The following is a 23,703-nucleotide window of genomic DNA, read 5'->3' on the forward strand; positions in this document are numbered from 1 at the left end:
ATTATTATCCTAAAAGAAAAATGGTGTTTCGCAAAAACTAAAATATTGATTAACAATAAATAATAATCGACTATATGTTACGGACACTTAAAGATGATACGGGTTGTGACCCGATTGCCAGTGTAGATATTTTTTTTACAAATGTTTTTAAAATGTGTGAAACTTAAAATCTGTTATAATGATTATTGTAATTAATAATGTTTAATAAAATATTCCAATGAATTTTTTTTTATGTAACTCGCGAATACCCTCCCGATTCCAAAAATATCATTCTCTTGAATTGCCTCCTATTTTAGGTACTGAGTACTGACCTTCTTGTACTGTAATAGCATCCAATAGCTATTATTAATTGATTTCTAACCTTACATAATGGAAATTAAATTAAATTAAAAAAAATTAGTAAATTGAGTCAATATCCATAGATTTAATGATATGAAATTAAGGTTAATAAATAATTATAAAATATTTAAGTAAATAGATTGTTTCAAAAATTTCATAATAAAAATTTAAAAGATCAAAAAAAACAGCAGTTATAATTAGTAATTATAAAAATAATAAATAGTGAATACCTAAAGTTAAAAAAAATAATAAAAATAAAAATAAAAGTTTGATATGTTGTATCTTAGGTAAGTTTCCGAGGTTTAAATTTCTTTGTCAATACTTATTGCAATTTTTAAACTTCATTAATTGTGTTCAATTTATTTTATTTTTTATGGTTGTCCTAATCGCAGTTTTGGTTTCCACTTTGGAAGATCTAATTAATAATCTGTACTATATCTAATTGCATTAATTTTAATACATCCAAAAATGTTTAATATGAGGGTGAGTTGATGGAAAATTCAACTTTATCAAATCCAAACTTAAATTCATCCCAAATTAAAAATGTTTTACCTTTTTCATTAATAATGTTCATTTTTATAAAATTATGTACGTATAATATACGTATTATTTATAATAATGGTTGAGCAAATTAAATTGACTATGTCTTGATCGACAAGACTATTGCATTTAACAAATTAATCTGTCTAGGAAATACTGTATGTCTAAAAACTAATAATATTATGAACATTATGGAAATCAATATAATAATAGATAGTTGATAATTATTATTGTTATAATAATTGATATATTAATTAATAATCTATAGGTATGTTATAGAAAACGCCCGGAGGTCATTCGAGGGAAAAAAGGTCACTTACTTAAATTTTGGACTTTGGGAGGCAATTCGAGTGTCACCCTGGATTCAGACTTTGATTATTATTTATAAACAATGAAAAACACAATACACATTTTAATATTATTACAATTTCTTATAATTGTACTTAAAAGTTAAAAGTCTTTAAAACGGATTGACAGCGTTTGTTAAATTTGTATACGATCAGTGAAATATTTAAAGTAAAAGAAATAAATCATACGAGTTTGTATTGGAGCCAATATAATATTATAGTAAACAGCAAACGAAATAAATAATATAATATGATATAGAGTGATTGAATATTTTTCCATAAAAGTTTAATAATATATGTTGAGATTACATTTTCACTTTATGACCAGAAATACACGCTGCAGTGTAGTATTTGTATGGAACATTTAACATTTACGTGTTTAGCCGCGAATGCTCATCGAAGGGGAAAAAATCAATTTAGGTACACCCTTAAACTTACATATTCTACTATAAGTCATGTGCGTATATAGTATATACTATATACACTATACTCTATAGGTATATAATATTATATAAATACATAATATAAACTGTTAAAGTGTAAAGTGTGTATGGTGTTATACTGTTATTGAAGTTTTCATCATTGGTGTACGTATATATATTATTATGTGTGTGAGTGCAAGTGTAAGTGTGTTCTCCCTTATTCGCTGTGTCCCGCGGGGATGACGTCATTTTTTGTACGCCAATTTGTATGCAATACAGTTAATGATATAATAACGTTTTAAAACATCGCAATATAGAAAGGTAATTACTAATTATTATATTATGATATAGTTATTGCTAATCGAAAAGTAGGTATAAAGCGAATGCGCATAATATACATGTTATTAGTAGGTTCACATTATAATAATATATTCTATAAATACGTATCACGGGTTAGAATCAGAGACGATGACGAGACATCTGCTCTTTATTATATAATATACATTTATTTGTAAAAATCGAATTTGCCAAATTTCGGTTAAAAATGGCGGGAAATATTTTCAACGGTAGTAAAATTGAATTATTAACGCTGGACCGATGCAAGCTGAGTGCAAAAGAAGCAAATAGATATTTTATGTGTACAAATGTATGTTAAAAGAGAGAGAGAGATAAAATGTGAAAAAGAGAATACGATTGACAGAGATGGAATATTGTGTGTGAGTAAAAGACAAACAGATGGGGGGGGGGGGGGTGATAGATGAGTGGAAGAGAGAGAGAACAAAAATGAATTATTGTCAGACGCATCAGCGGCGACACACACGAATATATGCAGCTGTTCATCATCGTTTTTACTGAGGGCCACCTGGCCACCGTTTCGATGTATCCGCTGCCGTTACAAGTATTATAGGCACCTCTAAGGTCTATATGGTTTTATTATTATATATATATATTTTCCATCATGTAATTTTATACACACCGTCCTCGCATAGTTAGCTCAACGGTTTTTTCCGCATTTGTTTTGTTTGCATGTGCAGCATACATATATATTATATATGTGTGAATATAGTAGGTATATACGGTGCTAACACACCTTTTCCTTCCGTGCCTATACGCATTATAAAAAATACCGTTATCTCCGCGGATTTATCCTCTAAAGATCGTTTCTGGATGCAACGGCGCGACCGCGATGCCAGTTCGATTAGTTTATATACTATATATAAAATCTATACACTGAAAAGCATTGTAAAACCTCGAAATAGTTAACCGAATTGCTTTTGGTCTTTTTACGATTATAATTTCTCTAAGCTCAAGCAAGAGGTATGCAATTATGAATGTCACACGTTTTTTTTAGGGTGCTCTGTACTTACGCCTAAACGTATCGAGGGGGTTGAACGATTATCAATTGTTTACCCCTTATCGACGGGTCGAGCATAATATTATTTACGAATTACTGACTTTTGATTTCAAGTGTCAACCCCATCGCGCGTTTTCGATTAGGAAATAATACGACGTATGAGGGGGTGATTATTGCATACATATTATTATATACACGCATATGTAGTGTCCTATTTAAATAGTTTAGATAATTTATTGCATATATATAAATCTATTTTTTAAAACTCATTTCACATTTAAATTAAATATTTTTATCACGTGTTCTCCAATTAGATATATAATACATTATACATACCAAAGTCTCAGAACTATGAATAATATATAGCACAATTTGGTTTGATTTAGTTTATGATGTCATTTTATAATATACCATCATACTATTTATACATTTTTTAAGTGATATTTCCCTAAAAATTTCATACTACCTATACGTGGAAGTATAAAAAATACCATTCGTTTGAGAATTTTACAAGCAAATGACACATCCGGTACGTAACATTACTACGTCCTTAGCCTCTGGCGCCATATTTACGCAACTGAATATTTGCCGCCTGCCATTACATTTGTGATTTAAAATGTAAATACTTTTTCATTTTTGATACAGCATTTCGTAATCAAACAATTTTCGGCTACATTTAACCATGAATCATTTTCCGAGTCATTGCACGGTTTACTATTCTGGCTGTTGATTTTGAAACCCATAATATAATATATTATAGAACTCGTTATTTCAAAAAAAAAAAATTATGGAGGCAAATAATTATTATTCATTACGAAAAAAGGGACAATGATTTTAGACCGTTAAGGTTCTCTACCTCTCTCAGTGCAATATAATACACACGACCCTTCTTTTTGTGAAGTCAAAATTAAAAATGCCGGTATATAGAACATTCATCTCGATATATTATGTGGGTAAGTGGGTTTCTTTGATCGAAAAAAAAAAATAAAGAAGAAGAGTAGAAAAACCAGTGTGTGAGTGCGTCATTAGCATAAAGTGGCGAATTGGTGAGAAAACAACTACCCACGATTTAACTTCTCTCTCACTCGCTCTCTTCTACCGAAGTACATTTCTAAAAGGGGTTGAATAATTTTTTACAAGCATATTATTCCATTCATCGTATTGTTATAATTTATTTCGGCCTCTAGGCGACATAATGATACGCGTCATGTGATAACTGGTTTTCCACATTCTGTGTACTTGTGTGTGTGTATTTATAATATTGTATTTTTTCCTTTCGTTTACATAGTCATCGAACGACCCGAAATGTAGTCCAACTAGTTTATGTATATGTTTATGTTTATATAAACTAAATACGAAGTGTTTTCACATCTTACGTGAGGGAAAAAATTCACTATCTTTGTTTTTGGATATCAATTGGGATTTTTTTGGGCGTGAGCTTATATACATTTTAACGATAACATTTATCGCACATACACAATATAATTATAAGTATTCATACAGATACTTTTAGACAATATGTACAGCGTGAGACATATGAGATGGAAACCTAATACGGGCGGGCGCCGCCTACACGCAATGAGGTACATCCTTTTTCCTGTTTGCGTCTGTTTTTCGAAACCCAGAGCTGCTTTTTTCTGAAGTTTGAAAACCCAAAAAACGTTGGTAATTTCAACTTAAGGGGGTCTTGTTATTTTTATAATCAAACGTTCCCACGTAGAATATTATAAAGATACACGGTGCCAAAATATATAGACGCATAATATTATTTACAAAAATAAATAATAAGATTCTTAATGATTCCGAAAAATAACATAAATACTGTCCTATATAATCACATACTCACATTAAATGAAAAATAATAATTTGCAACGTCTTAATTAATAATAAACTATAATGTTGGGCTATAGAGCTATTATATAGGTACCTATAAATAAACACTTTGAGTACATAATTTACTATCAAGAGTGTTAACTAACTTAAACTAAAAATTTAAAGACAATAAGTAATAACGGTCATACTTTATAAAATGAATGAAAATCGTCTATATATAGAATAGTTTCTGAACTAAAGAAAATGAATAACGTAAAAACTAATTCAAAATTTAGAAGTTATTTATATGTCTATATATCTCCCCTAGCTTTAAAATATATCGAATAATTTTAAAAGTCCGGGTGAAAAGGTCTAACACCTAAACGTTTTGCTCAAACTAGTTTTTGTGAGAGAATGACGTCAACATAAAGAATGTATAATAATACGATAGATGTACATTAAAATAATATATTAGTAATATAGGAACGAGTTTCTCAAAAGTTTCTATCGGTCGTCGTGGGGATGGGAATTTTAATATCTTGGAATGCGTTTCTCAACAAATACGATGTTGTGGTATATGTACTCGTAACATATAAAATAATATATAAAAAAAAAGGTCTATAGATATAATATTACCTATAATGCATTAAACAAACTGTACGTATATATAGGCTTCGTCGTCGCTATTTACAATACCTACACTGTTCCGATAAGCGTTTATCTTTTTACCCGTGTGTTTGACTTGTGACTACCACGACTATCGCGTTTACTATAACTACACTTCACTCGCGTTCGGGAAACATCATTACGATGTCATTATGCTTACGCACAGTACAGTACCTATGTATTATGTTAAACAAAAATAACAAAATAATACAGATGCCACCATTTAAGTCTCCGTCGATGTACACCGGATATATTGTACAAACGCTTATTTAAACCTATTGGATGTTTCTCGCCAAATCTAATCAAGAACAACCTGAAATACATAATATTTTCCAATAAACGTGGTATGTAAGATTCGAGTTCAAAAGACGAAAATCATAATATTCGTGACGCTCTTGTATATCCATCACAGCTATGATACTATAAGTACAGAGAACGTATTGGGCAGTTATTGATTTACACAATGGCGGGAAAATAAATCATACGAATAAAAAAATTAGTCACTTGGGAACAAAGTGTGTATTATATATTATATATAGGTTTTTTATAAACGAATTATATCATCTATATAATGCGTTATAGAACAATATACAATATAATAATATATTTCCATCGTAACGCGCGTGCGTGTGTGTTTGTGTGTGTACATGACAAATAGGCTTCGGATGAATCATGTTAATGCGTATTATTTTATATATATATATAGGTACGTATATCATAATATTATATATGTATATTATATGTATATGGACGGGCGCGTGTGTACGTGTGATTGGAAAAGGGACGCAGGAGGGATGCGCGCAATATATATTATACGTATAGAGCTATATAAACGGCCGCAGTTTATATCGATCCAGTTTCCCCCACCTCCCCCAGCAACCCCCGGAACCCTCCCAGATACATATATTATATAAAGTCGTTCCACGCGCACACATACTCACCCTGTATATACATATATTATATACTATGCTTTAAATATATGTATATGTATTTTTATAATATATACATACGCGGCTCTATATAATAATAATAATAATAATACGTGTGCGGAATATAGTTTTTTTTCCTACCAACGGCCGCGCATTCCGTGATGACGGTTTCGCGCCCGAGCCTCTAACGAACTCTAATTGAACCGCCTGCACTGCACCGTTCCCAGGTTCCCGCGAATGGATTTGATTTGTTTTTTATTTTTATTATTATTATTTTGTCGCTTTTAATACGGAGCCTACGATGTTCTTGACCTCAATTGCATCCATAAATAAATCAGACTGTATAATAATCATCCGCGACTAAAAAACTAGCGTCCGATTAAATTATTAGCGTAGGAAAGTTGTTTAACAGTCCGACGAAACAATATTAAAATATATTAATATATTATGCGCTATAGTATAATACACATAGTCGGGAAAAATAAAAAACAATTAAGATTTGCGGCCCAACACGAGAAAAAAACGACATTTAAAAGCTATCAGGTGATATAATATATTGTTATAAATAGTGTTATACTTATATAATTATATACTAAAGGTCAATAAGACTCTTACATATTGTATATATTAATATATTATATAGGTATAGGCGTCAATTGGTAAATTTTTTAACAGCCCTTTTACATATAATATGCATATTTGGTATCAAAAAAACCATTTTCATTTAGAATTGCTGTAAAATCGTCTCAATAAACATAATACTATTAATGTAAAATATTGAATATCGCTATACGAATCGCAATGAAATCCCAATGACGGCAATCGATCAAATTACGTTGTATAGGTGGCCAATATGTATCTTACATTCTTACAGCATATTCTTACATTATTATTATAATAAAATTATCTACCTATATGAAAACGTTAATATAAATATTATAATCCTGCAGTGAAGTTTTTTACATGCAAGTGTGGTGATCTTGTTTTATTTTTTTTGTAATTTTCGTCGTGACATATAATATTTGAATAATATATTATTATCATAATAACGTCGCACACGGCGAATTTTCCAGCCGAAAGCCCTTCAAATTCAGACGCACCGCAAACCCACCGCGACGTTGGTTTCGTATATACCTACCTACCAAAATATGCATATATATTATATACATGTCTATAATATACGCGATGAAGTTTCCAAACCGAAAACCGGTACGCGCACGGCCGTTTATTCAGGATCTTATTGTCGTACATACACACAGCGTACGTCGGAAATCCGGCAACCAGGCGGCGGTGGTGTTAAGTTACGGCATATATAATAATATTATATACTCTTCGTGCGTGTGCGTGTATACGTGAATGTGTGTACGTGTGCGTACGTGTGTGTGTGTACGATATACGAAAAGCTGTGTGCGTGCGTGTGCCGCGTGTTGGTTAAAGAGACATTTTGAAAAGGATCGACAACATGGCCGCCGCCGCGCCGCTGTATACATCGACAGCTGTTCTTACGCACACCGCCCTTTTGTGCGCGCGTGCGTGTGTGTATAGTGTATACTCGCGGGCTCGCGTATATTTGTACGTGTGTGAGTGAGTGTGTGAGCGACCGAGTTGTGTGTGCCGTGTAAGCCGCGTGTGCATTATGTTGTTGTGTTGTACCCTGCGGGCCAGGGCTGCTCAGAGCGGGCGGCACGGCGTGGCCGGCGGTGCATGCAGTCGCCTCGCGAAACGGCCGGCGCCTAGCCCAACCGTTTGCGACTCGCGGAGAGACCGGCCGAAACGCGCACTCGATGTCCCGGTAAACGGTTCTTGACGGCCGATTGCCGCGAGCGCACGCATTTTAGACACCCTTGGACAGCCGCGGATCCCTGGGCGACAGCTGCCGTCGCCGCCGTTTTGTACCGGTGGTGGCGGTGTGCCCCCGCCAGCCACCCTCCACCGCGTGGTATTTCACCGGTGCGCGCGTATTATACACGGTGACGACGTCGATGCGTGCGTGCGTGAGTGCGTGCGTGCTCGCGTACGTACGACGTGCCGTTTCGGTAAGCTATTCGATTATATCATATTAATATATTATACACAAATAATAATGATAATAATAATAATAATAATATATTATAATAAACTTATGACGAAAACAAATAAAATTACGCGCTCATGAAATACGCTTCGTGTATTTATTGTCGTGTTCGGTAAACGTTTGGTGGCAATTTAGTGGCCCCGTGAATAACGGCGGATACGTTTATATATTAATATTATTATAGATAGTCAGAAACTGCCGTCGTCGTCATGGTTATCATCGTCCTTGGACAAGGACGCCGATCAACGGACGATGCGTCAAGACGCCCGACGTTTTAATTAGGGTTCTCGCGTGTGCGCGCTGTGGTAAAGCGTGATATTTATGTGCATAGTACATAATCAACGAGCACGTAGTTGTAACAGTAGCAGTCGGTACTACTACTAGTAATAGTAGTAGTAGTAGTAGTAGTAGTAGTAGTAGTAGTAGTAGTAGTAGTAATAGTATAGTAGTAGTATCCAGTAAGCGGTCCCCTTCGGTCGCCCGAGGGTTAAACGAGGGGCGGAGACATCGCCGACCACGCGACGACGTAGACGCGTGGTCAGGGACCTTTGAACGGATCGCCGCCGCCGCCGCCGCCGCCGTCGCTCGAGACGTCCCTCGACCGTGGTTTGTATACAAGCATTATTGTGTTGTCTAGCCGTGTATATCCGCGGCCACTGACCCTCGTCCACCTCGCCAATTTGACGAGATATCCGACCGACGACGACACGGGGGTCGTCTCTTTTTTTTGTTATTATTTGTTTTTTATCCCATAAAATCATCCCCGGTGACGCGTGGCTGTACCGAAATCCTGTACAATATATTATAATACATCGATTTTCGTCTATTATACTCGATTTAGGTAGATACCTATACAGAAATTTCGTTTTTAAGATGTGCCATACATTATTGTTATTTTAATAATATGGGTAAACCGCGAGGGCGGCGGCGGTTATATATTTTTTTTTAATGCTGTTGTAATATTATGTTTTTAATCAATCGACTTTTTTTTTATACGTGCCTATGTTTTCACTGCCAACAGCAGCTGTTCGCACTATTACCGCATACATCACTACAGTTGGGTAATTTGGCCGACAGAAAGTGTACTACGTAGGTATAATAAATTAAAAAATATTCACGGAGAAACGTTTATAACGCGCGCTGTATGTGCCTACATACAAGACTCGATTGAGTGTCGGAATTCTTTTTTCAACGTAATAATTACTTTAATATTAATAATAATATATTATAAGAGGAATAATGGAATACATTTTTTTATAGGTAAAAAGCAAATTGTGATACTTCTATTTTCGACTGTTGGTACTGTACCATCCTATCTCAATATAGTACTTATAAGTATATATTTTCGATTTCGGCCGACTCAGTCCAACGACTTTATTGTAGAACAAACTTTACTGAAACCACCTGGATTCTAATCCATCGTAACTAATAAAAAAAATTAAACCCACCTGGATTTGAACTATGTTATTATAAAAATGCTCATAATGTGCGTGTGACAACAATAGAATTACGTCCACCTGGAGTGTAATATATGCATTTAATACACGTATAATGTGTATACAACAACTAAAATCATAAAACTCGCTTAGATATATAACATCTATTGTATAAGTACGTTTTCCCTAGACATATTTAAATCAAACTTTATTAAAAAAAAAAAAAAAAAATAGACTATAAGCTCTTTTATATTTTCATTTGCTTTTATACTTGATTAATAATATAATATATATATATATGTATTATGTTATATTATAATACTATAATATTAATTATTAAATATAAATGTATCTAAATTCTATAGGTACCTACTACCTAGTAAAAATTTAATCGATTTACCTACTATACCTATGTTGACTTTGATTTTGACTCTTGGTAACTTCAAGTTTGAATGTGGTGAAAAAATATATCATTAAAGATAATTATTTTTGAAAGTTTAAGTTGTCACAGCATCGACTTCAATCCTTTTCTGTTTTCTATTGTACGATTTATACGTATATCCATATTAAAAGGTATAGGTATCTGTTATTTAGTATTCTTCGATTCTCGGTTGAAAATGTAAAAAGTTACCAATAAATTATTCAACTATATCGACAATTTAATTTTTGGTTCTATAGGATGGTAATATTATAAATTAAATTATGATATCATGAAAATAAATTTCATGTGTTTTATATATTTAACATCAAAAATGTTACTGTTTTCATGTTATAGCAGTTATAAAAATAATTATGGTTGATTGTAAAACGAACCGTTATTCATTTTGTTTAAATAATGCGTCACGTATTACCTACCAACATCATTTAAAATAAATACGAGCTTTGAAATTACGAGTATCGCTTAAAAACCACCATAGCACTACAGTTTTAATAACGATTTATTATATAGGAAAATTTATTAGCATCACATAATAATATAAACGAAATGGTTGGTGCATATAATATATTGTTACAGTTCATGTATACGTATATAGGTACCTATATATGCGCTACACAAGCGGTAAAATTATCGTTATATATTATATTTATACGTTTGCAAAATATTTAAATCGACCATAATATGATTCGATAATATAATTTATAAATTGTGTGTGCGTATGAGTGAATACAACAATAGAGAGAAAGAGAATAAAATATCATACAGCAGTTTCGCGAATATTTAATAAGCATAAACACGCACTAACGCACACGAGAACCCGGGGGTAGTCGGAGCCAACATCACACATACACACTTACACACAAATATATATATAAATGTATATACGGGATTTAATCTTTGTCACCCTATCGGTAGGCGAGGTGGGTTGAAGGGGGTTTTAGGTGCAATGGCGGCAGCGGCGGTGGCAGCGTATATAGCTCTCGTTTCACCCTATAACATTGACCTTCAACGATGCAACGTTGCCAGAGTGCCCGCGGACGTAATCTCAGCGCGTAGTACACGTCGTAAAATTTTTAGAAGTAGTATACCTAACTTAACAATATAATATTGTATAGGTAATAATAACGACGAAACCGTCACACGAAAATATTATCGTTAGGTTCTTCTCGACAGTCGAAGAACTATATACGCCAAGAAACAATTTTAGACGTGGAGATACTAGATACCATAATAATAAAAAATGTTATCTCATCGCGCGTGGACCCGACCGTTATTAATCGATGTAACGACAATGTCCCAACGTTTTGATATTTATATGGTATAATGTCAATATTCAATATAGGACATATGGGTAGGTACTAGTATTATATAGTGTACTATTATTATATAGGTACGTGAAAAAAAGGCTTCGCGGCCGGAAACGATGTCTCGTGTTCGTTTGCGGTGTGTGTGCGTGCAGTACATGTGTATATATATAGGTACTGTGTGTGCGTGTGCTCCAGACACATGAGCGGTGTACGGCCCGTGCGGAAGTGCGGTCTCCTTGGTCGCCAGTATCATTGTCGGTTTTTAATGGCACACACGGTGTATGAGTGTATGACGTCATATAAGTCGTAAAGGGATTTCCCCCATCCACCCTGTCGTGTGCACGCTTTCTCGGAAATGCAGTTTATCGGTGATTTTGGATTTACTACTTTTTCGTCAAATGATGCGCGGAACGTTAGGAAAATTGTCAAAAACGGTATTCAATTGGAAACTTTCATACGTATAATATAATATAAACTATACCATCTATATCTAAATGATAACATAATATTATAACGTTATAAACATAATGACGTATAGTGTATTCACGGTAAAAATATTATAACACACGTCACACATTTGCCGTGATGATTATAAGTACGATGGGGAAGGGGCAATTGAAAAACCACCACCGTGTTGTAAATTTTTGTTATTTCACAATTATTATTATACGCATGCGAGCGTAGAGATGGATTGGAGGAGATGGGAGGGGGGCAATCTATTTAGGAAAATAGCGAGCACCGAGAAAAATGGCCGACGTTTATTGTTTGAATCGATCATAAAATGCGTTCTGCGGTGTATATCACCAGTCGCCACAGATAATCCCCTCGAATGATTTTCACGTCCCGTATTATCGATCTGAATATACAATATACTACAATACGTAATATGTATTATGTGGAGTTTTATCACATTTTAAATATAAAGTATTACGACGGTTGCAGCTGCGATATTATTTTAGAAGCTTTATTGGTTGGTAGCTTCCCTATATATACGGTTATTTTTTATGTTTTTACTTAATGATGCAAATTTCTGACTAAAAGAATTTTCGGGCATTATATACTGCGTGCGTTGGTTCAAGGGTGGCTTAAGACAGCCGATAATAATCTACTGCTATATGAACTCCACATGTATATTATATATAGGTATATTATTATATTCACATACGAGACGTAGACTAAACGACGATATTGCGGCTCTTCTCTTTCTTGTCCAATCTCGATTTTCATGCACACCTTCACACAGCGTGGGGCCTGCCACCAATGGTTTCGGTTTTTGACCAGTTTTGATGGGAACAAAATTCACAAATGTTCTGTATACATAATATACGCACCGTTCCATTATACGAAAACAATAATTTTGTGTATACGGCTGGCAGGAGGACAATAAGGAGAATACAAAAATATTTGACGATACAAAAAGACATCTTACTGTGCTCTTCGATGTTCAAAACAATTTATAAAGGATGATAGGTAGTAAGATTAAATGTTGAGAGGTATTGGATTCAATGTTAAATATAAGTATGTATTATTATTATTTTTAGTTTATAATAAATAACTGTACCTAGGTACCTATATTTTTTTTTTGCACCGTGATAACGAAATAACATTTTATTGATGACTAGTTAGGCTTTTGCATTTTTTTTCCTTTTATTCTGTACAATGCTATCCTAGCTAAAAATTTGTTTCATGCTCCCTTGATGCAGAATATTCTAATTTTATTTTGCATTTTTTTTGCATTTTTTGCATTTTCAGCTATAAATGCATTTTTTTTGTTTTTTAACGTCATTTTTCAACATTTTTAAGTCATTTTTTGTACTTTTTATACAATGTGGGGCATTTTTCACAACTTATAGATTTTAGGGCAAATGTTACACCCAAATTTGGAAACAAATTTAATTTATTTAAAATCTAACTTTGGATTTGGACTATTAGTAAAAAATAATTTTAATATTATTATTGTGGGGTATATATCCACAATATACCCATATCTCTAATAAAAATTATTATTTATAAATAAGTTTTTTCACTTACTTAATTAGTATTTTAGATAATTTATAAGGTCATTTTTTTGAAGTTTTTAGGGCATTTTTGCACTTTTTTTAGGGCTTTTTTGCATTTTTTTTAGGGCATTTTTGTGTGTTTTTTAGGTCATCAACATCCTAACTCTATTGATGACATATCAGCACGTATAATCAAAAAATATTGCAGTTTAAAATCTTGTACTATACAGTTTAAATACGTCTAATATATAATACAAGTTCAAATATATATATAAATATGTTTGGTACACAAATTTCATTATATAAATAAATTATGTGAGTTTATAATACCTATAATACAAGCCACTACTCGATAATAATTTTATCAAAATGTTAAGTCCACATAAACGATATTTTTGTTAAATATCTTTACGTACAGTAAAGGTTTATACAAAAGATACAATTTTTGTCCGAATACTTTGACAAATATAAATGATAAAAACATACGATATTTACGAGCGTTTAAAAAGATGTCTTATAAAAATTGTTAGCTCAAGCGCAAATTAGAATTTTACTTTAAACCCGTAATATGCGTACATACGAGGTAAGTTTGTTCAGTAGACACTAGATAGTTAAAATACCAGATAACATTTTGTAATTTATTGTAAATTGTATTTTAAATAAATCACTTTAAAAATAGTATTATTTAGCCTCTATGTACAATATTTCTTTTTGAAAATATATTAATTGTATTTCCTTCATAGTTTACCCTTGATATAAAAACAAGGTATGATCGTAACATTTTGACGGTCAGATCATTCGGTAAGCACGTGACGTAGAGTAGTGTATAGAATTAATAATTTAATGACAATATGATAATATAGGTAAGCAAGTGACGTATTACGCGGACTTGGACCAAATCTGGACTTTTGCGATGTTGTTACCATGTTGTTTATAGTATGTTTATACCTATTAGTTTTCCGTCGCATTACGAATAGTCTCATTAGCGTCTTCGAACGATTGGACTACGATTAAACTAGGTACGTTTCATCACCCATAATAATTGATTTTGTACAATTTGGGTCATAAAAAGTAAAAACTCGATATTTTATTGTATGTATTGTATTTTATGTTCCAATTGGTCCGCTGTTAACAGTTTCGGCACTAATTTTGAGGAACCATTATCATTAAAACCAATTGATATGACAACTTTATAGGCTAATTCTCTGACAGTCAATCGCCGATGGTTCATGAAATTGAAGATCACCCAGAACGTTGATCATCTTCAATGGAGATACAATCTTTTTTAAACGTTAGAACCAGTCAATAGTTACACGATAACTTAACGCATTACCCTCAAAAACTACATTTATCAAGTCAAATGTCTCCATGGCATTTTTACCGATCTTACAAAATGTAATACACTCCCTATGAAATCAAGGTTTTATTTAATATATATCTAACTATTTGAACACACACTATCAATGACTGATAACGACTTTTAATGTATACTTAAATACTCAAAATTATCTCTATAGTTTATTTTAGTATAATATAATATTACCGATGACATAAAAGTTTTACTGTAAAAAATATTTTAGTCTGGATATTCAATGAACACAACTCGTATACAAATATACAATATAGTAATATATGTATTATGATGGTGCGACTTGTTTCCATAATATGGGTAACCTCTTAGAACTGTCCAGATACATAAAGGCGCGTTTTCAGGTAATCTGTTAAAATATACAGCCTTTCATAGGTACGCACGTGGGACCCATCGTGCCTATTTTATATACTATTGGTATTATAACCTATATAATATGTCTAATACAAAACGTTATACTAAAGGGTTGTTGTTATACCTAGGTGCAGTGTATCATCTACAAGAGTAGGTGCGGCACTAGGGGGGGAGAATAAATGTAGCCACCGGAGGCGATTCTCGGCGTCCCGAACCTTTGACAACCACCGCAAACACGCCGCCACTCGCCGGCGCGGCGCACCGCGTCAAAACCGCCGCGGCCACGACGACAACGACGGCGGCGGCGGCGCGGCGTGCACACATCGGAAGAGGGATGCGATGAGCGCAATGAGTCATCGCTGCCGCTGCTGCCGATTCCGCTGCCGCCGCTACTTCTGCTGATGGCGCGCGTATATTATGTACACGCGTATTATGTAGCGGCCGACGCCATTACGGGGCCTCTGTAGTATCGATCCGATCACCGCCAACACCGCCGCCTCTAAGCTCGCGCCCTCCACTCACCCACACCCCACCACCACCACCCCATCCAATCGTCCAATGGCCAACGCGATTTTTTTCTCTTCTTCTCACTCGCTCTCACCATTTTTGCTTCCCCCACTACCCACCTAAACACCCCTAGACCGTTTTCCCGACCCTCCAAAACTTTTACCACCGTTGTATATACATACATATATATATTTATATTATAACGACACGACGACGACGACGTTTATACACGCACAAAAAGTAATACACAAACGATATTTTACGGACGCGCACGCGCGTTAAAACACACTGTAAGTATTATAAGTTATTATAATGTAAATCTTCTTGTACTTTAATATTATACTTGGAAGATATAATTTTGTTATATAAAATAATGTATATTGTGTACACTATGTTATTGCGGCGACTTAAGACCGATTTCTATGGTCTATAGTTGGGGTAAAATCAGTTTAATCTAAATTATACACAGGTAATATATTTTTCGTATAGGTACTGCGCGTTACTTGACTATTATAGTATTATAGCTATATTTTAAAAACGTTTTACTTGTGTTTAAAATCCTATAAATACAACACTTGCACACAATAACGTCAATAACTATATGGGTGACAAATACCTACGATAAATTTAAATTAATGGCAGATAATGTGATACTGACGAAATTGCGTATGTCCATACATATTTATTTGTATAGGACGAACCTGGGGTACTCGTCTAATATGATACCCAAGTGGAAATACGTACCTACACCAAAATAAACTTACTCTGACGACTAACACCCACTGCTCTACACATTAAACGAAATATAGTAATCTGCAGGTATTCACAATTTTTTTTTAAATTTTATGCTCTTATTTACAATACTTGCAGAAAAACCAATTTTTGTGTAACGTATCTGTAAACGTAATAAAGACAATAACTGAACATAACTATTTTTGTTGATCACAATACTGCAGGAGCCTAAACTCTTGAAACTTTTGATGGCATATAAAAGTTAAGTATGTGGTGACTGATGTGCAACTTACTTGATTAACGTGACGCACAATCGTAATTTATATACCTATCCACTCTTTGAAAAACAATAAATTGACACGTTCGGTCAGTCCAACATAGTTAATTTTGACGGAATTTCGTCGTCTAACACCACTCGCACAGACGTTTTTAATCATTAACCATCGTAAATCGAACAGACCGACGAAAGTGAAGATAACAACCAGTATTTTCATATAGAACCTATTCGGCTATACCTGAATACCATGTATACCGAGATAAGCATTACACTATATACCCCAACGGTATAATGTAATTTGGCGGGACAAAATATAAAGGCACGATCTGTTGGCCAAAAGTGGTATAGGCGTACCTACTTATATGCAATAATGTACCAGGGTTTTGTCTATGACGCGATCGCTATAACCACGGGATCTGCACAAACATTATGTAAAACTATGTTGTTGGCTCTCTATAGTTGACCTATGGCTGTATCGTGCGGCTTTATAATAGCATCGGGCCTGCAGTAGATAAATAAAATAAGTAGTGTTAAATTGTCGCTACCCATTTATCTCCTCATCCCGGTAAGTATAAGTATACTTATATAAATATATGGATGCCAAAATACCAGTCTAGTGGTGTATTAACCTATTAAGGCTTTGTTGTGGTTGGAGAAGGGGGTGTGGAATCCAAAGCATTATTTATATCTACCTAATTTGTGTTTTTTATTCGTGGAAATTCCATTAATTCCTGGCTATACTTTATACATACGCAAATATTAATATTATTATAACATTATAATATGAATATCGGTTGACGAATGACTGAATGAGAATATAAATATTAATGATTGATGCATAGGTAAGATATATTTGCAAAAAGTTCTAGAAAATACGATTTATTTTTTTAAATCATATGCATAAATGTATTCTTTAGTTGTAATTATATATTATATTATGTTTATTTTTGGATAAGAATGCCGAACAAGTTTTATGTATACATATTACATATAGATTGTTTTCATATAATTTTCGTGATGATTATATACCTACTTAATAATATTATATAAGATAGTATTATAATAATTAAATAATATATTGTATAGGTATTATAAAAACAGTTATGGAATTTTAGGTTTTAAATTATTATTATACTTAAAACATTGATAGGTACCTAAATATACAAGTGTAAATATTTTTTTAGATACTGTGTATTTTATTTTTTAATTCACTAAAATTCGGGATGGATGTCTTGAAATATTTTATACATCGACCAATGTGGCTATATTCGAAACACGCGAATATTTATTATACATAAGTGTATTAGTAAGTACTATAATATAATAGGTGTATTATGACCCAGTCGCGTGGATTTGTCTTTTAATTTTTATATCAGCTTAAAGTACAAACAAACAGTAACGAACGACGCTCCAAGCGAAAACGTTTCTATATTCGTAGGTATAACATTTGTAATTCTAATTTGATTTTAAAATTAAATACGTATACATTTATACATTATATTATATCTTACGAAATACGGTATATTATTATTTATTCATTGGCCAAAAGTACTATTATACTACAGTAACGATAAGTATCCGGAAGTTAATTAATACCTTCTGTTTATATTCGCTTTTATAATTGTTGATATGTTTTGTTTTTTAAATCGTTAAGTGAATGCAAATTTCAAATTTTATCTTGCACCTTTCGGATTCTAATACGATAATATTGTATGTGAAAATGAGAAATTAGTTGTTTTGGAAAATTACCAAGTATATGAATAAATTGAAATGTAATGTTTAATTAACACTTATATTGTTTAATACCTTTATTTAAATAAAATGTATATAATTGAAATATAAAAATGTTTAAGTACGTGAATATGCTAAAACATAAATTATTATATGTACAGCTAGTATATAGGTATATTTTTAAAGCGTGCGTATTGTATGGTTATTTATAAGGCACAAATACATTATGCACAAAGCACATTTCAACAGTATAAATTCTATAGGATTTCCGGGCTCTGTACATTACGACCGAAACATTAAAATCTGTTATAATTTCATAAATAGTTCACAATTGCCGAGATATTTTGCTGCTACATTGATTGAGTATCGTACGATTCGTATAGGTAGGTACGTACCTATTTAATACGCATTTTGTAACATTTGTTAGGTGATGTATGGAGATACAGATAATATAGTAACGTCTGATCACGCAGACGTGTGCGGTATGGGTATCTGTTTTTTGTCAATCGTTTCACGCGTAACTATCTAACGGGTGCAACCCCTCGAGAAAAAATAATTTTAAACATAAACAATCCAGAAAACCGGACAGCGTCTGTCCACCTTTTGACCCAGTGCCCTTCCACTCATCGTTACTAATCACCGTCCATTTGTCTTTGGACCCGATCCCCGTATGAGTATATTATATGAAATACAGTGTTCGTCTGTATGCGCGCGTGCGCACATGTGTGTGGGGGGCGGCAGAGGTGGCGAAGGGTTACGCAGGTGCCGCCGCCGCCGTAATGTGTGTCAAGGGGAAGGTCCCGTTGACGAATCATCAAAACAACAACACACTGCAGCAGTGTATATTATACAATGTACATATATACACTCAAAAGCGTACACACCACGTTCACCCACTCGATCAGCACACGGAAGGGTTGTATCGTTTTAAACTTTCGTGACACGATTCGTATAATATATTATAGGTACCTATATTATATTTAGCGAACGACGTGTCCTAACATTTTGGGTGTAGTATAGTATAGGTAGGTACGCATATAGTTGACAGCATATTACGGCAAAATAATATTATGTGCGCTCTTTATCGGCCAGACTAGTATTGTTATAATTTATATTGTTATGTACAGGTCTTACGTGTCCTGTAAAAGCTAAATAAACAAAGGAAAGGAGATAAAATAAAAAAATAAAAAATAAAAATTGGATTTGAATAATTATCACGTTGTTCCCATTGTCACACCGCAATTTCGTGTTCCTAATATACACAGTTCATATAACCTATATAATGTATACATATATGTTTGTCGTGCGGGGCTTATCGTTTTATAAATAGTTATCTAATAATGTACCTATTAAGCTTTTTTCAAAATTAATTTGTCGTCGTGCTCGATGGTTCCCACGATCGTTGCTTACCTTTTTGTCGGTGAGCTTCTCACATCTCCTCATCTTGCATATTTGATGGCTCTTATCGTTTCTGCATGGTGCGCAATCGCCACAGTTGTCTTTCCGCTGACACCCTATGCACTCACCGCACCGTTTTCGCTTCTTTTTTGTCTGCTTGTCCATGCCGTTGGCGCCGTTCTCGCAGTGGTCCGAATCCATCATGGATCCACCCACGTTGCTGACATTGCCGCCACCCGTCATGCCGATCACATTGTGCTGGACAAGAGGTGACTTGAACCCGGCGGTGCTGCTCACGGCAGCCACCTGTCCTGAGCTCTCCACACTGGAACTGCCCACGCCGTCGCTCTCCACAGAGCTGTCCATGCTGGACGCCCGCACTTTTCGTCTTTCTTTTTTCCGGGACTCTTGCAGCCCACGCGGCGACAACGTATCCTCCATCTTGATCGAGTCGATGTACGTACCTCCCGCGTTCTGGTACACGTGGTTGGGTATCTGGGCAGACACGATGGCCACTGGTTCGGTTTTCACCACCGTCAGCAGTGTTGCCTGGTTCTGGTGATGTGGGGCGCCCATGAAGTTGCCCTGGATAATGGTGTTCTGGTGGGGGTGGTGGTGGTGGTGGTTTTGCTGCGCGAACGCTTGAGGCGGGGGTGGAGGTGGTGGGTATTGCGGGCTCTGGAACAAGTGTATGGTGCCGGCTCGGTCGTCCAGAAACTGCTGCTGGATGCCCGGCACCAGGGTTGGATAGCCTCGGGGTCCAGTTGCTGCCGCGACGTTAACCGTGGACAGCGTATGAAAGCTGGGCAAACCAGGTGACTGTGTTGGCGACACAGCCGCTGGCGTCAGCGTGGTCAACGATACCGTTTCCGGTTGCTGTTGATCGTTTTGGAAGTTGAACTGCGACTGGAATGACGGCAACTTGCTGCCAGCCGGCGACGGTGGATAATCGTAAGACCCCTTAGACATGGAGTCTTGCGAGTTGCTACCATCCAGCTTGCTCTCCCACGGCCGGTATGACTGTGGTTGTGGTAGGATCATGGTGGTCGGGTACAGGTCCGGCCTGTGTAGCCCGTCCGGGTTGTAGTCCCAGTGCATGTCCATTATCCGACCGGTGGTCGAGTCGTAACCATCGCCTGGACCGAGCCGGGCGCCCAGTCCTTCGGCCAGCTCGACCGCTGAGAACGAGCTGAACGGTGGTAGACCTGGCGCAGGGCCTGGTGTCTTTGATTCGGGTACGGTTGATGACGGGGTGGCAGGCTGTGGTGGCGGGTATCCCGCCGTACCATATGAGGCCATGGCCTCCCCGCCACCCTCGCTCATACTAGCCGACGTTGCAGCCAGCGTCACGTTCCCATCGCGTCACTTCTGACGTACACTACAAACAAATAAAACAGAAAAAATCCGAGCGTTACGTTTATAATATTATGGTAACACAGGGAAATTTCTTCAAAAATAACCCGTCGATAATATCACTGTCCGGAGGGATGCGGTTTCTTTCACTAAACAGTCTAAACCAACAACATTCACAGGATTATTATTGGTACCTACATGGCTACGTGCCTATATACACTATTCCCACACGTATATAATACGTATCCATATATAATAACAAAGGGTTCGATTTCTATTGCCGTACGACTCGTACGAGGTGCACCTACCTGGTGTTATACAGTTATAATAATATTGGGAAAACGAGAGAGGGAAGTGTAGGGCTATAGACAGATCACTGCAAATCGTTTGTGCGTGAACCGAAATAAAATTGGTACTTATATATATTGTAAATGATTCGATTACAAAACTTATGAATCACAGAATATCAGTAACAGTTGTTGCTTTATACACTAGATGTCAATGTCAACGGTGAAACTTCTTAAAAATATATAAAAACATACCCCGCGACCTACACCACGAAGTAATTTCACACGAGGGTTAACGTGGAAAACGTAATGGAGACAAGTATATCCCACTAAAATGCTCACCCCTACCAGAATAGTTTCCCTCGTTTTCACGGTAATGCTAAATATTTTCCGCTCAAGCACGTTCAGTCTTTATATTGAATTAGTAAAATGGTCGATGGGTTCCGTCTCGAAAATGGTTTTATGGAATGTCTACAATGGTCGGTGGCAAATCTAGTATATACACCAGTAGCAATCATATAAAACGGTTTAAAACAAAATTCCATCGTTGGCACGAGATACCTATGTCATATTTATCAAATTAATCGAAAATTAACATAAGACTTATTGGTAACCGCTTATTGGTGCCTATGTTAGTTAAAATTTTTTCCCTACGAAAACCGCGTCGTGTGAAATTCTAAATGGCAGACTGCGTTAAAAACACACACTGGTCCACATTATAATAAAATAATAATATTAATAATAATCTGCGACGGCGGTCGTGCACGTCGGTTAATCAGGAAGGATGTTTTTATTGTTGAATAAAAACACTTTATTTAATAAAACGACATACACAAATTCGTGTGTATATATGTATATATAATAATATAAATATACATATATACACACGTTGTAAATATAAAACGCTGTTGATCAAAACTGCTACTGCACTCATGCGCGTATATGACAACAGCCAATTATAACGATATAATTTATTTTCCGACTAGACAGCCGATGAGTGAAAATTATCGAAACGAGCGGTTCAACAATTATAACGAAAACCTAAAAGAAGTTCGTCACAATATTAATAAATCCCTCGACAACCACGTGAATGCTGACGCGAATAAAAAAAAAGGGTAGTTTGGGGGAAATTAACGATAAAATGAAAACTCGCGAGGGAAACTCAACAAAAATAAGGAATTTCAAAGTCATGTATAAATAGGTCAGAGACCGGAGTGTTTCCGGTATTGCGCTTTCGTTTTCAGTAGAGCGACGGCTGGGGGTTTGTTTGGGAACGAATCGAGAGGGAAATTTTCGCGGGCAACGACGCCGCAGTCATAAACCCAACACTCGAAGTGCATGCTTCAAAATTCATATATGTATTATGATGATGATAAAAAAAAACAACAATATAATCGAACGGTGAAAGCTCATTCGTTTACCAGTATTATTGATTTGGGATTTCAAATCATCCGTTATGTTAAATAGTTCATATATAATATAAATATTTAAAATTATGTTAAACATATTCTATTAAATAATAAAGCTGTGTATGATACTATGATAACGAAAAATCCGATTTAAACTGGTACCTACTACAAATAAAAGTTATGACATAATATAACCACAGTCAACTACACATTTAACATTTTGATGTATTTCATAGATAGGTACTATGTACATCTACATGATTATTAATGTAGTAAAAAAATTAATAATAACCGTCATTTTTGAGGAGGTACTCAGTACTCACTTAAGATATATGGTCCAGGTGTGTGCGTCGTACTGCACTTTGGTCGAGCGGATACAAAAGGGATGACAAAAATAAATTAATTTTTTTTTTTTATATAAGACGAGAAATTTTTTGCGTACACTAGGGCACAAGCATACATGCATTCAACAATAATAATTATTATTACACTCACAAACATAAACGGACAACAAAACGGACACGACAGACACACACGCGCGCGCCACTCACTGGGGCTCGCATACGCACACGCACCGCGACACGACTGTTGCCTGGGTGTAAACGACGGACGGATGGACGC

General features: G+C 35.1%; 1 protein-coding gene across 1 annotated transcript in view; it reads right to left on the reverse strand.

The window, feature by feature from the left end:
* Nucleotides 1-23,703, reverse strand: part of LOC100159694 (DNA N6-methyl adenine demethylase) — a 47,130-nt gene extending 23,427 nt beyond the window's left edge. Inside the window, exons 1-2 of the mRNA XM_008185228.3 lie at nt 23,406-23,703; nt 20,046-21,411 (exon numbers count right to left, since the gene is read on the reverse strand). Of these exons, the coding sequence (XP_008183450.2) occupies nt 20,046-21,356 (1,311 nt within the window). The 5' untranslated portion in view covers nt 21,357-21,411; nt 23,406-23,703. The remainder of the gene's footprint in view (nt 1-20,045; nt 21,412-23,405) is intronic.

Source organism: Acyrthosiphon pisum, chromosome A1, assembly GCF_005508785.2.
Source record: "Acyrthosiphon pisum isolate AL4f chromosome A1, pea_aphid_22Mar2018_4r6ur, whole genome shotgun sequence".
Classification (NCBI taxonomy): Eukaryota; Metazoa; Arthropoda; class Insecta; order Hemiptera; family Aphididae; genus Acyrthosiphon; species Acyrthosiphon pisum.